This window comes from Gordionus sp. m RMFG-2023, chromosome 2 (genome assembly GCF_954871325.1).
Source record: "Gordionus sp. m RMFG-2023 chromosome 2, tfGorSpeb1-WG-v2, whole genome shotgun sequence".
Classification (NCBI taxonomy): Eukaryota; Metazoa; Nematomorpha; class Gordioida; order Chordodea; family Parachordodidae; genus Gordionus; species Gordionus sp. m RMFG-2023.
The window spans coordinates 47,625,689-47,644,123 of NC_088776.1; the positions used below are offsets into that span (position 1 = coordinate 47,625,689).

Sequence of the window (18,435 nt, forward strand, 5' to 3'; positions counted from 1 at the left end):
ATAATTTAGGGAGTTTTATTCTTTTCCAAATTTCCTTTGACTTAAAATTTAATTTGATTGACAGATTTTTATGTGCCTTACTTTATTTGTGTCTAAATTAATTCCATGTTCTGAAACTCATAGAATTATGATTCAACTTTTTATTTTATGTAATAACATTAGTGCTTTCATCAAGGAAAATATATTCCATTACATACTAAAAGTAATAATCAATCTTAATAATTTTATATATTTCAACAAAACATTGATTCCAGAAATCCTACCTAGTCCCCCAATGGATATAAAAGTTCTTTACAAAGGCACATACATTATAACTCTCGATTGGGTTCCCTCGATTAAAAATCCTGATTTAATTCAATCTTACGCAATTTACTATAGAGCTATATCGGAAGAGAATAAGAGAGATGGGGATATCAAAGATTATACTTATTTTAAAATGGTTATATATAATTATTATAGATTATTATTAAATTAACTTGTTTGTTGATATTAGATATTTTGAAAATCACGAATAAAGCGTCACTCTTTTATAGGGTAATGGTAATGTATTACTTTTTTTTAGTTCACACTTAAAGAACTTAGTTAAAAATATTATTTTTAAAATGATAGATTTATAATTTGACAATGAATAAAAATAATATTTTTTATTGCAACGGAATTAATTGGACATAATGTTATAAACAAATAAGCTAGATCGCGAACATAAGCAAAACCACTTCTCCCCCTTTCACCATAAACGATTTAATTGCCGATACTTGGTACGAGGTTTTCGTAGTGGCTCAAGCACTTAACGGGTCCTCATTGCCTTCGAATTCCTTAAAAGTGCTTACTTTACAAGAAGTTATAGGTACTATTTCTTTCGGTAGCAATGACCAGAATGGTCTGAGTTACAACGATAGTTATAGCTCTATTGTTAACATGGATCAAGGTGACGGAAACGAGAATAGTAGGTAACAATGGTATATTCTCAATATTGACTTCGTATTACTATAATAACATGTGTTGTAAAAATCCACTTCGATTTAACTCGATTAATATTTCCATTATTCTAGTCAATTCGAGGTTGATTCATATGATCAAACTCTCTAAATGAGTCGGGCAGTTTGACTTGACACTGCTTTTTAATTGGCAACAATAAAACGCCTGGAAATTTATTTCTTTAATTATGCTTGATTCGATTATCTTATCAAATAAAATTGACAATGAAAATTAAGTAAGTATTACAATAAATCTTATACACATGGGATTTCAGAGTTAATGATTTAATAATTACGTCAATTTCTTTTAGACTCATTTTATTGGTTAAATTGTGCATTGTAACCTAAAAACAATTTTTTCCTTTATCTTAATTTAATTACTATCAAAGTTCAAATTTTGTAATATGTTATTTTTTGTTTATCTAAATATCCTTAGGTCCAGAAATCAAAGTGCTATTAATTATTCTCTATGTTAATTATAAAACTATGCCATTTATTTTATTTTCTTATCATTTTTTTTAAAAAAAAGCCTGGATTTAAATCTAAAATCCCAAAATTGCTGTTCCATAAGCGGTATCGATTTTAAATGTCTGCCTCTTTGCCGATACGACACTGATCTTAATTCGATCGAACTAATTAACCTTACCTCTTCTTGCTTTACTCATTTTCAAACGATACTCACATGTTTAGCAGGTATTATAGTCTGCTAAATCGTAATATATATATTTAATTATTAAAGAACTCCATGTTTGATGTAAAATCAAATTGACGTTAAAATATTTTAGGAGGGATGGAGGTACTCATCACCTCTTTATATGAATTCAAATTGATTCTTTTAATGCTAACCAGGCATATAATAAAATAGTGTATTCATTTACATTCATTCATATATCATATTTCTAAATTACACAAAAATTAATACACATATTAAATTTTTTTTATAGACTTACTCGTTTTAAACCACCCTAATTTGTTTATTACCAGCAGTATAACTTTTTAATGTATAAACTTATATATAAATGATTTATTAAATTAATTCAAAAATTTTTTTCATTTCAGCTATAATTATTTTGATTTTTTTAAAATATCTTTTTAATTGTAAAATAAATTTAAAATCGAATAGGGCAAAATTATTTTGATTTGATGCTTAGATTTAATGCCATTTGATTCTATAAACAATAAAGTAATAACTGATTTTCTAAAAGTTTGAAATTTAAATAAAATTATTAAAAAATAAATTGTCTTATAAAATATAAATATGATATTTAATTTCTCGTCAGAATTGCCTGATAGGGAAACCATTTGTCAGGGTGCACTAGATGATGTGTATTCATCTATAAAGGCGCATGTTTTAAATCTGATTATTCTGGATCAAAATTCTGTTCTATCACTTTTGATTTATAGACAGATCATTTTAAGCATCTAAATTATATCACGTTTTGTCTTTATAATTTAAATAAAAATTTTGATTTAAAATATTTTACCGTGGCAACTTGAAACGTGACGCAAAAGTATACTAGTGAAACCATATTATCTAAGATCGATAGTATAGAAGAACAATTGTATTTAAAAAACCAAATAATACAGATGATAACTGATGCTGGTGCTAACATCAAAAGAAGCGTCAGATTGGGGTATTATGAGCCTCATTTATACTTAGGGCATGGACTACATAATTAATGGAAATTTGCCAGAATTAATATTCTGATTAAAAAAATTAGAGAAATCATTTCAGCCCTCATATCGTAGCTGATTTGGAATGTGAAATTGAAGATGAGCATCGTAACTGCCTCAATCAATTATGAGATAGGCCATATTTTGTAAATTGATGATTCTGATCCATACCTTGATGAACATTTTGATATCTCTGGTGAGGCTGATAATATAAATTGCATTACACCAGCGGATCTAATTAATACGAAAAGCTTAAATATTAAATTGCCCTACCCGTTGGTACAGCATATTAATTATGCCAAAAAGTATCCATTTTCTTAATAAAGTAGGAAAACATTCCTTAATTTTTTTTAATAACGAATGTATATATTGATGAAATTTACACATTATAAAATCCATTCAGATAGTCGGTGGAATTTCTTTCCTCTCAAAAGGGATCAACAATAAATTTAAGATAATTATTTCGCAGTAAAATAGAAACACATATGCAAATCAATAAATCTGATTGCTCATTAAAGATAATATGCAAAAAAAGCTTGAAACATAGATTTCCTGAACTTCAAATAATTTATTTTATTTTTATTAATAAAATATATTTTAAATATTAGATATTAGCGATACTACTTGATCCGAGATTTCAAAATATTAAAATTGTTTCGGAATAATATAAATTCGAATTCTACGACATTTTGCAATTTTTAATTTGTCATTTAAAACTTTTAGAGTATGATAGAAATGCACAAGATTGTTGAAGATAATGGGCAAACATTCAGTTCATGAATAAAATAACTCGTAAACATTTTCTTTCAAGCACGATCATAACAACATTCGTAATATAGAGCAGAAATGCCATTTTTGCTCAACCAACATAGTATACCAGAAGAGGATGCACTAAATTTTTGGAAAAAAACGCCTACAACTTCCTAGGCATGCTAATTTAGTTTGGAAAGTTCTTGGTATACCTGCAACCAGTACACCCAGGTGAAGAATTTTTTCTATCGCTGGATTAATACTCAATTCAAGAAGGATTTTTTTATGTCCCACGAATCTTGATAAAATACAATTTATTCATGACAATTATAATTTTACTAAATCTGATTTCTAATTTATTATGTTTCTTATTTTATATTTTGCTTGCATTCCAAATTTATATTATAATTTGTTTAATAAAAATCAATAGAATATTACTAAAATGTGTTGTTTATATGACTCTGACCTGAGTAAAAATGCAATTCCTTTATATTTCTAAGAATGAGAAAATACATAAATTTAAATAAAAATGAGATAGAATGATTTAAAAAATGAATTTAAATTAAAATAACAATGTTAGAACTAAGAGTGCCAAAATAAATTATGGAAAAAAATGTATTACATTGATTTTATAAAATAAATTCATTTAAAATTTTTTAAATAAATCCGTGGTCGCCGCTAATTTATTGCCGCGCTGCCAAACGCCGATAAAAAAATTTAAAAAATCGCTGTTGATTCGGCGGACAGGTCTACTCACTTGATGTAACTTGAGAATCAAGCGACTAATCTACAACTTTTTGCTGTGTGTATGTTATTTTTTGATATTATAATTTAAAGCGATTTCTTCAAGTGATAATATTTATTGTATAAACTGGTATTTTGTTTGTTTTTCCATTTATAAATTTGAGAATCCTAAAGAACCAATAAATATTTTAAAAATAAAAATAATATTGGAAATCGTTTATGATAAAGGTTGGAATAAAGGAAACGTTAATAAACATCATAATTAAATCAAAATTTATTTTAAATAATAGCGAATTCTATATTAATTTACACAATAAAACGTATGATTGCTCTGTGGTTTAAATTTCTTGAATTTTTTTAATTCCCCTTTTTAATATTTAACACAAGTTCGAGACAAATAATATTTATTATTGGTTTATTAACACAAAATAATATTATTCAAACAAAAATAAAATAATCAAGTATTTTTTTTTTAATGCCGTTAAGTAGATTTTAATTGGTTCGTTTTTACCTTTTTTGTCTCCTTTTTACTTGTCATTTTAGAATTAATAAACGGCTATTAATAATATTAACAATCCCGAAAATAAATATAATAATTAAATGATTCAAATTTATAGTGCAGATAAACATGAAATAAGCAAAATATAATAAATATTAATTTTGCTAAATTATAATGACTTAACATAAAAACTTTTAAATAAACTAATGGATAATAAAAAAAATAATTGTCTCCAAAATGAACAAATATATATCAATTTTAATGACTATTCCAATAAAAATCTGCCCCGGTTCGCTGGCCGGACCGGGAAGAATTAAAATTGTAATGGCTGGAAAAATTATTTAAAAAATGTAACATTCCGGGGCGAACTTTTCGTAATATTTTAACGAGCCGGACTGGACATAACTTTTTGTAAAATTCTAACCAGCAACTTATGCGATTTTTTTTAAATGGTCGACTTAGGCCAGGTTGCAGAAGAGATCTGCAAAAATAGGCCAAGCCCGAACTCGGCCCAAAGCCTAATATCTTTTAAGAAAACCCAGGCCGTTTCGGGCCTTAAATTTTTTTAAAATATATCTATTTTTTATGTAAAATAAAAATATTATGATTTTATTTGTAGAAAGTAGACGCTATATAACATATATCGTTTATTTTGAGTAATTATAAGAATTAATTTCTATATTTAAAAAATTTCGGCTTGGGCCGGGCTTGAAAAATTAGGCCCGATGCAGATCACTAGTTGCAGATCTCTACATTCCGCTATGTTTATCAATTTCGAATTTTTCTAATCCATTGTGTCAAGAGAAGTCCCATTCTCTCGACCAGAACACAAATATACAACTTATGGTTAAATATACTTTTTCGCAGATTTCAGAGATCATACGCCATGTTGTAAATCACGAGGAATAGGCAACTCTTGCAGCTTATTTTGTAGTTCGCGCGTTCCGGATAAAGCTATCAATTATTTACCCTGTTTAAAGGACGCTAGTAGCATATTGGAATGCTTTGAGGAAGGAATAAGTTAATAAATGAATTGAATATATTTATTTTTGGAAATTTTATCGTTGCAAATGTTATATATTATTATAAATATCTTTATAATAAAATAATTATTATTTTTAAATTAAATGATAATTTAATTTTATACCCTAATATTAATTTTTTAGATAATTTTTTTTAAAAAATTATTTATTATACTTCATATTTTAAAAAAAAAAATTATTGTAAAAAGGAAAACTTCCCACACCCCCAACTCAATTAATTTTAGCTGACAGAACGAAAAATAGTCTTAAATTTTCTTGGAACCCACCAGACATGAATTACATCTTCGATAATGCAAGCGCTTTATCTTACAAAGTCGTTTATCTACCTAACGTCAAGCCTTTTAGAGCACCTATCATAGTATTTTTTTGATTAAATCATACATTTTGCAACTTTTTAAAAAAATAAGATAAATATCAAGTTGTTCATAAAATTGAAATTCAATTTCATAACCTTAAATATTAAATATTTTTTTTTTTAAATAAAGTTTAAATATTACATAATTTTACCTAAACTTAATATAAGATTGGCTAGGATTAGGATTATACTATATTATATGGCTAGTCAAATAAATTTATTATTAAATTTTGCAGAGTCTAAACCACCTACCAAATTATTTTTCAGTATTTATTTGACATTTAATCATTGCAACAAAAAAAATGAAACCCAAAGGTGATAGTTAACGAAACAAATATAGAATTGAAAGATTTACTTCCAAACACAACTTATCGCCTATTCGTGGTAGCCATCAACATACATGGCAGTAGCTTGCCATCCTATGTTATCATTGGCAAGACGTTACCTGAACACCCGGAACCTCCATCTTTTAATCCTAGTCAGTATTTCTTTTCAAAGAACAAAAAATTTTGATCAAGTTTAATTAAAATGCTAAATATTTTGTAAAAAATCTTTCAAGGATTAAATTCGAAATTTTTATAATTACCTCATAATTTTCCTACTTATTTAATTTGAGTACCGCCATTTGTAAAAATGTATTTATTTTTTAAGTAGTACGGAAGTTATCAAGAACTTCAACTTGACTTTATTTTGTTCGTTTTTTTATGTTTCATTGAGCTATAAATTTTTTTTTGATTTTCTTAAACCGTTATTATGATCATATTAGCTATTTTTAATTAAATAATAGCATAACACATTGAATTAGAGTTACAAATATGTTTGCATTTAATTGAAATCCTTTGGTCGAAGGTTTTTAAACGTTTATACAAGGATGATAGAAAAAAAGGTGTCTTTATGTTTAAATTTAATTATAAGGGATGTCATTAAAAACTTTATTAGTTATATCCTTATAATTATCACATTAGGTAACCCCAACAAATACTTTTCACCCATCTCCACACCTCCGAGACCTTATGAGATAGAAGTGCTTAGGGTCGGTCTGAACTACATATCATTAGCTTGGAAAGTTAAAACCAAGTTTGACATAAATCCGCTCAGTGTAAAACCCGATTGGATTTACAGAATTTATTATTCCGAGATACATGATAGCAATAATTATGGAAACGAACAAGAAATAAACGAGGAAAATAATCCGCCGTCATTTCATTCGGTTTATATTATATTATTTTTTTTTTGTTTGACGCATTTTTTTATGCTTAAGCGATAGGTTATTCAGTTAGCATAAGAAAACTATAATTGATTAATTTTTTCGGCATTTTTCCAGGTTGGGGAAAAAATTGTTATTATCGATAACTAGATATATTATTTTTTGGGAGTATATAGGTATCCAACTCTACAAAATATATTTCATTTTTTTATAAAAATTAAGACACTTTTATTAAATTCAATTTTGATCGCTGGAAATTCCCATTCTTTCTCCAGTTTTTTTAAAATTATTTCCTTTTAAGAACAATTAAATCACCATGACAAAAAACATTCTTTTTTGTGCACATTATAATACAACCTGTATATCTATCTCTTTTTCTATCAAGTTAGCATTAAAAGATGCTTATGTTTTCTAAAAAAATTGATGTGTCTCTGAAAAAACACTAACTCACAAAGAGCTATATTTACATATTGTATATTACAATATATCTTTAAAATTATATTAAAATCTGAGACCTGCATAAAAATTTAATACATGACGGGATTTAATAAAATTCTATTTTCAAACCAGGTCCAAATATTTTTTTTTAAAAAAAAGGAATTATTTTGGCCAATATTTGATCTTGACTGCATTTTGTAAATAATTAAGGAAATTCAAAATAAAAGCTATAAATGAATCTTGAACTATCTTTTTAATGTTCGGCCCAGACATTTAAAATTTTACCATTTTGCTGCATGCTCCTAACTGCGTCAAATGATGAACTGACCCGCAGATCTCTGATTAAAATTAATGGCTCGGAAAATTCTATAGGTTGAATCTTATCTCTGAATTCCTCACAGTTTATTTTCAAATATTTTGTGTTTTATTATATCTCTTCTTTTCATGGTAATTTATCAGCATACATATGAACTATTATCCCTAGTTTCACTCCGATTTAGCATTATCTTGTGAATGAGCCCCCTCCCCGGTTGGATGATCCCACACTATTGGAAAGCTGATTGTCACAAACATCGGCTATTTGTTTTCGTCTTGATAACATATTCTTAAATACATTTCATTCGGTGGATATTTTAACGGAAACAACGTGCAATGAATTGAGATATATCTATAAACCTCTTTTTAATAAACCGATTACATTTTTTTTGTTAAGATAAAATATTATCGTTCTCTATTTTGACTGGACTCACAAATTTATGATTAGAAACATAGATTTTCGATTAATCTTTTATATTTTTAATTTGTTCATTATACACAATTATGTTATTACATGGTAGAAATAAGTTATTTGGATGTTAAGAAAAATTTAATTGAAGTATCCTTTGTTTATTAAATTTAATTGTGTAAAATTAAAGGATAGAAAAGCCTAGGTATTAAAGTTAATTGTGTTAAAATAAAGGATAGAAAATCTTAATAAAGTTAATTATGTAAAAATAAAGGATTAAATAGTCTCAGTATTGAATTTATTATTGGAATAAGGTATATAAATATACTTAATTAATCTAAATTTGAACACTAAATAATATTATATAAAAATTTTACTAATTATAAAAATATATCGTGTAAAATAATACAAAAATGTCAATTTAAAAATATCACTTGTAAATATAAAAACAAAATAATGCTATTAAATATATCTAACGCAGATTCATTGATAGGTGTTGTAAACTACCATTTGTCTTTATTTGATGTAGAAATTTTAAAACCTCAATTTTAAATAATAGTTGATTGTCTAAACTTAAGGTTTCTTCATCCTCTACAAGGCTCTCCATAAAATGTCTAAATAAAATATAAATAAATTATAGATATAAATAAGTTTTACTGCATCCCAGACGACTTTCCTATACATTTATTAACCAGTTAATATCATTTGGCATTTTAGGTTTTATTATCGTATTTGAGGGTGACAACATCTAAATTGCCAGATGTTGGTTTATCAGCAACAGTCCGTTTCATAAAATTTATATATTTCCTATATTTATTCATGCTTACCACCTTTTGAACCCGATGACCTCCCTAGTTTCTCCTTATTTAACTGATTTTTAATCTTTTGCCTATATATATATCGCTGTTATCTCGGCTGGTTCAATTTTTCAGCAATCTTTTTATTATCATCATTCCATGGGCTAAAAAATTATTGTATCATTTAATATAATTATTCTTACTTTTTAGAAGATGTTGTATCCATTCTATCACTTTAAAATTTAAAAACGTTTCAAAAAGTTCAAGATATTTTGTTTTTTAATATATAATTTAAAATGCAAAACGGAAATGTGCCATATTTAAACTTGCGTTTTGAAACGCTGCGTTTAAACTTTCAATTTGTGCGCACTATTAATGACCTTCGCTTTGTACGAATCTTGAAAGTTTTTTAAAAAATAATTTACCCTATTACTAAGATATAGTTTCGGATATAAATTTTAAGGATTAGACTGTTCCAAAAAATATATAATTCTGTCTTCGATAAGAAGACTATTCATTATCTGAGATGAAAAATGTATAGAATTTTCTTGTCCACAATTTCTCCAATCACCTTAAATATGATGAATATAATAAGTTAAATGTAATTTTAATTATCCGCAAACTGCAAATGATCAGAAATTAATGGATACTGCATAGATTTAAAAGTTCTCATGCCATGTCAATGCTCTGATTATTTTTGAAACTTATTTCTGTTTAGCTTAGGGTATTCAGCCTTTGACCAATGATGCCAATAAGATTGTTTTACATAATTTGCTTTGTTCCCAGGATCTCCACTTATTAATATCAATATTTTATAAAGAATTTGAATATTCCTCAAAAACATTTGGGGGTGGAGGGGGGTTCCAGGAGCCAAATTTCCTATTCCAATTTTTTATGATTTTGTTGTAATACACAATTAGCTATGAATTTAGGAACTTATGTTATAAACTTTGCCTGTTCAAAGATGTTTCATTAAAATCAGTTAAATTTGCCTAAATAACATTAATTCAGAAATTCGGCTAAAAATTCGTAGCTAATTAGTGAGCTTAGGACGAGGTATATAATAACATAACAATTCTAATTATTATATTATATTCTCCTTATAACAAATGTTAGGTCAACGTATCGGAACCTTTCTACAATTTAACCAACTTGAATACGAACACCAAATACAAAATATTCGTAACTTCGGACAACAAATTCACAGAAAGCTTGCGCTCCGAGATCGTAATCGTTAGAACATCACAAGAATGTATAAACTTTAAATCTTCACCTGATTCCATTTCTTAAGTCGTTCCATTTTATACAATTTTCAATGGTGAAAGTTTGAAAAGACCAAATTTAAAAACCTGGGTCGGACCGATTTTTTAAAAGTTTTACAAAACTTTCATCTAGATCTGGGACCAAATAATCAACAATTATTCAATATTATCCATGACTTTAATTTTTATTGTTTTCTATTTTTGGGTTCTTCTTAATTGAATTATATTTTTAAAGAATTAATTCTAATTTTAATAAAAATTGGTAGAAAAAAATGTCATTTTTTATTTTTTGAGTATCTTTCCCAGCTCTACCATTCGGGTTAATTTTGAAAAAAGGATGTAATTGGTTTATTAAAGTGGTGATACTAGATCTTAATTTATGTATATGTCGTATTTAGTCAACCTGATCCAGTCCGATACGAGTGGCCGGGCTTTTTAAAATAAAAAACCCAGACAGGTTTGACCCCCAACCCAAGAATAATTCTTTTTAATAAGGGCCCGGCTTGAAAAATATAATCCTGGCCAAGCTTAAAATATTGACCTCTCTCTAGGTCTCTCGTTTAATATTATAAAAAAATATATTATATTATACAATAAATAAGCTTCTTTTTTTAGTCACGTAGTTTTCTTTTTTAGAGGCATATTTTAAACAACATGGTTCATTTTTTTATATAACGGAATTCAGAAAAATGTTATTTTTTTTTTACAATTATGATTTTTTTTAGCTTCTCCTACGGCCGGTATAGTAATCTACCCAAGAACTTCCGTTATTCAAGATGGTAACACGGTCACGCTCAGTTGTTTGGCTGCTGGTCATCCAAAACCGCAAGTTACTTGGTATCATTGGTAAGTCGAAATATATATTGAAGTTTTCATTTTAAGATATTCATGATTTTTTTTATAATAAGTGGGTATATCGAAAAATTTTCACGTGTAAAGATTAGAGGTCTGCATTGGGCGGAGTTTTGACCTGCCCGCCCACTCCCTCCCATCTTAGTGGGCGGGTAAAAAATATTTGAGAATGGGCAGGCGGGCGGGTTAAAAATTTTGAAACTATGGGCGGTTGGGTGGGCGGGTTAAGGAAATTTAAAATTTTTGTTCAAAAACAAACTAAAGAAAAATCATAAATAATTAAATGATCAATAACAATATTTCTTTGTACCAATCGTTTTTTTAAGTGAAGAACACTTTACTAGTTTTTTGACATCTTTATCTAATTTTTCCCACCATATATAATGTCTCGTAATGGATTTCATTGTTGTAATACCCGGATGTCCCGTATGCAATATATGCAAAACTCTTTTTTGAAGTGAGTACGGAATGATTAATCTGCCATTCCAAAATAAAATACCGTCATCATTTTTATTTCATTTATTCTTGTTCTAAAAGCTTGTAATTGTGGTGCTTGGTTTTGTATATTTGTACCATTTCTTTTCTTAATAGAGTTAATGTGTCATAAGTAAGATTTCTTATATATTTCACTGTTTTATTTTCACTTGTTATTCTACATTTTTCTTTATTGGGTTTCGCGATAAAGCATCTCCAATTATATTATTAGCGCCATTCTTGTACATTATATTATAATCATATGCAGATAATTTATAAGCCCAACGTAATAATCTTTGGTTTGTTAATGAGCTCAAATCTCTGTTATTACCGTATATCTTTATTAAAGGTTTGTGGTCTGTTCAAATTTTAAATTTTAGTCCATACAAATAGTTATGAGATTTTTCTACGCCGTTTCTTATTGCTTTTGCTTCTTTGTCTATTGTAGAATAATTCTTTTCAGCGTCTTGTAAGGTTCTTGAGGTGTAAGTTATTGGAAATTCGTTATTATCATATTTTTATGAATACAGCTCCAAATCCTTGGTTAGATGCATCTGTTTCTAATATTAACTTGAGGTTTGGTTTATAAAACTGTATAGTATTTTGTTCTGTTACTATTCCGAATAGCATGAAACGATTACGAAAATAGCACGATATTTTATTTTGGAATGGCAGATTAATCTTCGTACTCGCTTCAAAAAAGTGTTTTACATATATTGCATACGGGACATCCGGGTCTCACTTGAGGAAGAGGTTATACTTCAGACGGATATCCTACTTTGGTGGAAACGACAAGAGATTGCCAAAGCTATCAAGATTAGCAAGAAAAATATTGGCAATTCCTGCAATTAGTGCTTCTTCTGAACGAGGATTTAGCATTGCTGGAAGGTTTTTAGAACAAAGAAGAACGTGTTTGAATCCAGAAAATGTCGATTCATTATCATTTTTGCATTATGATTACATATAATATCAATTTTATATTTATATTTCATAAATATTCTATTTGATCAAATAAATTGTTCATAATTTAAATTGAATATTTTTTAATTAGTTTCCTAAATTATAAACATTTTGTAGAGGTGTAATGCTTAAATATTTATTAGATGCTTAAAAAATTGAAAGAATGGCCATTGTTAAATTTTATAAGTGGACTTGGGTTAAAATTGTTTATAAATAATGGGCGGGCGGGTAAAAAATTTTAGACTAACGAGCGGGCGGGCGGGTAAAGAATTTTAGACAAATAGGCGGGGCGGGCGGGTATATATTTTTTAAAACTATGGGCGTGTTGGGCCGGTGGGTTAAATTTTTTTAAAACATTGGGTGGGCGAGCTTTTGGTCCAAAAACCCGCCTAGTAAAGATTGATAAAATATACGATTTGTAACCGGGTGATGATAAACGCTTAATTATAAAAATGATTTATTTTTTTTAAATTGAGACATATTCAGACATTATCATATCAACGGTCGGGTAAACGTTTATTTCGTTAGAGACGTGCAGAAGACCAATTTTTTTAACCGACCGTAAAAATTAAAGTATTTACCTAGATTCGACCCAACTCAAAAATAACAAATTCCTTTCACGAATAAACCCTACCCGAAAATTGATTATAATTTTTTTTATTTCACTCGAAGATATATTATTTTAAAATATATGAAATAAATGATTTTTTTATTGCGAGGCGTAATCCCTCTAATAATGATTTTTGAGTTAAATGATGTTTATCTTTTCTTAATACAATAAATTAAATTATTAATATCTTATTTAATTAGGAAAGATAATTTTCAAAGTCCGATATGGCATGGTGAGAACCTAACCATGGATCACATTCATCGATCCGCTATGGGCCAATATAAATGCGTGGCTAGGAACGGGATATTACCCAATGGAAAAGATTTCGTATACTTAAAAATCGCATGTAAATTATATATGTATATTTTTTTAGGATAAGTTTTTTTTTAAAATATTTCTACTGTTATAAAAATCAGAAGTTTTGTTGACTATAAAAATAATCATTACAAAACCTCTACTATTATTTTTAATGTTTGATATAAGAGTAAAAGAAATTTTATTTTTTAAAATAAGATCTCCCCCTTTATAAGTAAGATTTAATATATATTCGGGAAACAAAATTTAATATATATTAGGGATAAATTAATTGACAATAAAAAAAATGGCAAAAATTCAATGCATATTGATATTCCCTGGCAAAGGTGATGCTCTTGATGCTTTATGATTATACATTATATAAACTGACAAAATTACTAAATTTATTTTTAGTCAATCCTGTGGTCATCGCCAAAAATAGTCCCGTATACGTGAACATGTATTCAACCCTCAAGTTGAATTGCACAATCGAGGCTTATCCTCCTATCATCAAGAAGAGCGCTGTTTGGTACAAGGATGGAGAAATCATACCTCAAGGTTTAGATTTATATGCAAATTTATTAAAAATTGTGATATTTAAATCCTCTAATTATTTATTTATCAATTTTGTTTTTTCCTGAAACCATAACTTACCATGAGGATTAATATTTTCCCCTCATGTTTTTAGTTCAGTAGCATATGGATGGACAAAAGTGTGCTCAGCTTTGGAATTTCTAAATTTAATTTGTTCATGCTTAAATAAAATGTTTTTTTAGCAGGTCTTTAGAAGCTAGCGATGTAACTGATTTATTCTTTATTTATCTATATGTACTTTAACTAGTAACTACGAATTAATCGAATCAAATTATAAAAATTTTAAAAAAAAAACAATATTTTTAAGGAGATGCCCATTCAGATCACAAATATTGGGTTTACCAAGATACAACTTCTAACAATAAATACACTTACACTATGACACTGATTATCAAGAACGTTAAAGGCAAAGATTTGGGCTCTTATAGGTGTCAAGCTCACAACACGCAAGGCATGGATAAAGATGTCATAAGAGTGCTCAGGAAATCTGGTTCTTTTTCGGAATTCAACGAAAATGCTAATGATATAAACGGGAATTCGTCGACCCAACCTCGTTATTCGCCTAATGTTACGCGTAATTTCGAAAATAAATTTGTTTCTCAAAAATTAATTTATAAATGCATTTCTTTTTTTAAAATTTTCATTTACTGATATAAACTTTTATTTTAAAATTATGTTTTAATCTTTTTAAAATATAGAGTGCTGTGAAAATCTTAATGTTAAACCCATATGTCTGCCAGCTTGCTATTACGACGTCGATTTAAACGATTTTTTGTTTAATAGCCATGACAAGGACCCAAATAATCAAAACTTTACAGAATCTAACTATCCAAACAATGTCAATGGAAACACATACAGACTCTCTTGCTTGCCAGAACTCCCTAAATTGGTGCATTGCGCTGCTGGTAGAAAATGACTATTAATTATATTTTTTTAATCACAATTCTTTGTAACTTGTTTATGATCTGGAACGCAAATTAGATTTTTTAAATTTGAACTAATTTTTTGGGACTGAATTTTGGTCATTTAATCTTTAAACCATACCTTCTTAAAAATGGAAATATTATTTCATTTTTAAAAAAAATCTAAAAAAAAAGATGGCAGAAATCACATTCAATGTTGTATAAAAAGAAATATTCCTTGGAATTGTAGAAGATTTTGCGAAGGAACTGTGCCACCTCTCGTGACCCCTCATTTGCAAGATTGTTTGGCTTATTCTCAAGCTATTATCGACTGCTATTACAATGGATCTGGTTTAAAAAATATATACAACTTTTTAGGGGCGCCCGCAGGATTTTTGCAAAGGAGGGTCAATTTTTTTATATTTAAATATTATAGTGGATTTTTGGCGAATAAAAAATCTATTGATAAAATTATTATTCTTTTATTAAAAAATATAGTTTTAAATTTACAAGGCAAGGGTAAATCAAAAATATTAAAATGACATTTATTAATTAATATTGCAATTCATCAACCAAATTAAAAAGCAAAATAATGTTCGTAGTTAAATTCAATTGCATGCTACTCATCCCAAAAATTACATCTTTCAAATTATGAATGACCACTCTCGAAATACTATACGATTAATATATATCTGCGTTTGAAAAGTTTGGCACCAACCTTTTCAGGTTCTCTATTATAGAGGATATTTATGTGAATTAGAGTCGATGTCAAAAATTACATAACTCATAAAAAATAACTTAAGATCAAGAAAATAAATTGCTCGTAACTTTAAAAGAAATTTTACTAGTGGAAAACACGGCTATGATAGGTGTGATGATGTATCACCTATGTATATAATACTAGCAGAAAAAAAATAAAAAATTTATTACTTTGATTAGCCATTATTTTCAATGAATATTATGAGTGAAATAACCTAAAATATTAAGTTGTACCTCATCATAAAATATATGTTTCTAATATATAAACAATAAGACATTTTATTAATACTTGTTAGAAAGTAGTTTGAGTTAATAAAAAAAAGAAAGGCAGATTGGAATAAATTTATACTCTCTGAGATCTAATTTTGAGTTGTGGCCAAATAAATAATTTTTGGAGACGGGAAACATAATATGAACGTTATAATCAGAGTTTTGGAACATGGACGAAATACGGTTCCTGTTCAGATTCCAAAAATTTTTAAAAATGGTTTTCGATTCCTAATTTTGATGAAATTCTGAGAGTTCTATAAACTGGGTATTTGGGATTTACAATAGGGAATAAGGGCTAAACTTACAAAAATATTATACAATTTGCCTATAATAAGTTGTGGGAAGGCTTAAAGCGACACCTCTTGCATTCAAAAAAATTTCAGGATATACAATTTAATGTTATTATAAAATTTTTAGTGAATGTGATAACATTTTTTATAAAATAAAAATCTTTAAATTAGTTTCTAATGGTTTAATATAATTTTCTGAAAGATTAATTCAAATTTATACGTTAATAAAAAATTTAAAAAAAATTTAAAATATGATTATTTTTAAACTATAAAATAAATTGAAATAAAGTAAATATACCTACAATGCCAACCAATGTAAGAGGAGATGTAATACACAATAATATGATAATACTAAAATGGGACGCTCCACAACAAAATCACGGTAAAGTACAATACTACATGGTTTATCACAGATCTTCAAATCAAATCAAATGGCAACAAGTTTATAATTCCTTCCTTTTTGTTTGTTTCACATTTCTACTTCATTTATTTAAAAATTTGAATGTGTGATCATTAATTTCGCTTCTGGAAACCAATAGTTTAACACAAATTGAGCATGACTTTAGTATAACATATAAATAAGTATATTCATTGAATTTATTTGTTTGGTAAATAAAAAAATTAATTTTTAAATATAAAAATTATTTTAATCTATCTATTACAAAATATAAGAAAAGAAAATTAGTATTATATATTTCCCTCCACCATAGGGAAGGAAATATCAATAATTTTATTTGGGCAACTTGCCTGGATTTTATTGATGATGTTCTAGGATCGATTACTATAATTAATACTAGGAAGAAGAAGAAAAATCTTCTCTTTTTATGTTGGTTTTAAATAGGGCTGTGCCGATCCACATATTTTTCACCGATCCAGTCCGATATTGCTTCAAACCCGATTCGATATTTATATTGATTTTTCACCCCCCCCCCTCCCATTTGAACTAAATGTAATTAAGAAATTAATATTTTTTATGCAAAAAATCGAATTATGCCTTTAATTTAACATTTTTTATTTCTAATTAAAAATAAATTATATTATAATAGATAAAAAAATATATTATTAGGATCAGAATTTTTCTAAATATTAGTTTTATTTTTTCAGGTATCTTATTTTAAAAATTTGATTTGTTTTTTCTACTATTTCTCGTTCTTTTTGTATTAGCTCTTCGAATGCTGTTTGATGGAATCGCTTTAAATGTTTACGGATATTGGTAGTATTAAATGAATTTTTATTATTCCTCCCCATGAAATTAGAATTCCGCAGATAACGCATTTTGCGAAATTATCCTTGTCTTTTGTAAAATATTTCCATAATTCAGATGCCATATTTGAAAAAATTCTTTTATTTAAAGTATAAATAATAAAATTGGCTTTATTATTTAAAAAAATTTAAAATAAATAAAACTTTGGGTGTTCCTTTCTATAGAGAGGAGAAGAGAAGAGAAGAGAAGAGAAGAGAAGAGAAGAGAAGAGAAGAGAAGAGAAGAGAAGAGAAGAGAAGAGAAAAAATAAATAAAATTTAGTAAAAAAAAATTATTTAGAAAATATAATGTAAAATAAATATATATAACATAAAATAACAAAAAGAAAGAAAAGTAAAATGATGGAATCGGATTTTTACAGGTATTGACCCGATCCGATATTTTTGGGAAAACACTAAATATCGGTGCCGATTTGATCCGATATTTAATATCGGCACAGCCCTATTATATCATTTTTATTTGAATTCATTCATAATAATTAACTTTAGAAGAAGAAAACAAAAATTAAACTTACTATCCTTTAATATTCTAGAATAGAACAAGATCATCAGTTATGAGATTTAGCGATTTAAATCACAACACGGAATATTACTTTCAAGTAGAGGCTAGTAATTCTCATGGCTCTTCTAATAAAAGTCCTATCTTGAGGCTACAAACTCATTCCGCAGGTTATGTCTTTTTTTTAGTTAAGTGGTA

The 18,435-nt window shown here is 27.4% G+C and overlaps 1 protein-coding gene across 1 annotated transcript in view; it reads left to right on the plus strand.

Annotated features, from left to right (window-relative positions):
• LOC135925278 (Ig-like and fibronectin type-III domain-containing protein 1) overlaps positions 1–18,435 on the plus strand; it is a 41,878-nt gene that overhangs the window by 20,888 nt on the left and 2,555 nt on the right. Inside the window, exons 13-28 of the mRNA XM_065460513.1 lie at positions 255–439; positions 694–950; positions 1,507–1,670; positions 5,512–5,664; positions 5,876–6,045; positions 6,358–6,520; positions 7,008–7,252; positions 10,325–10,460; positions 11,196–11,316; positions 13,567–13,712; positions 14,075–14,218; positions 14,562–14,828; positions 14,953–15,159; positions 15,352–15,507; positions 16,765–16,916; positions 18,272–18,407. Coding sequence (XP_065316585.1) covers positions 255–439; positions 694–950; positions 1,507–1,670; positions 5,512–5,664; positions 5,876–6,045; positions 6,358–6,520; positions 7,008–7,252; positions 10,325–10,460; positions 11,196–11,316; positions 13,567–13,712; positions 14,075–14,218; positions 14,562–14,828; positions 14,953–15,159; positions 15,352–15,507; positions 16,765–16,916; positions 18,272–18,407 — 2,802 coding nt within the window. The remainder of the gene's footprint in view (positions 1–254; positions 440–693; positions 951–1,506; positions 1,671–5,511; positions 5,665–5,875; positions 6,046–6,357; positions 6,521–7,007; positions 7,253–10,324; positions 10,461–11,195; positions 11,317–13,566; positions 13,713–14,074; positions 14,219–14,561; positions 14,829–14,952; positions 15,160–15,351; positions 15,508–16,764; positions 16,917–18,271; positions 18,408–18,435) is intronic.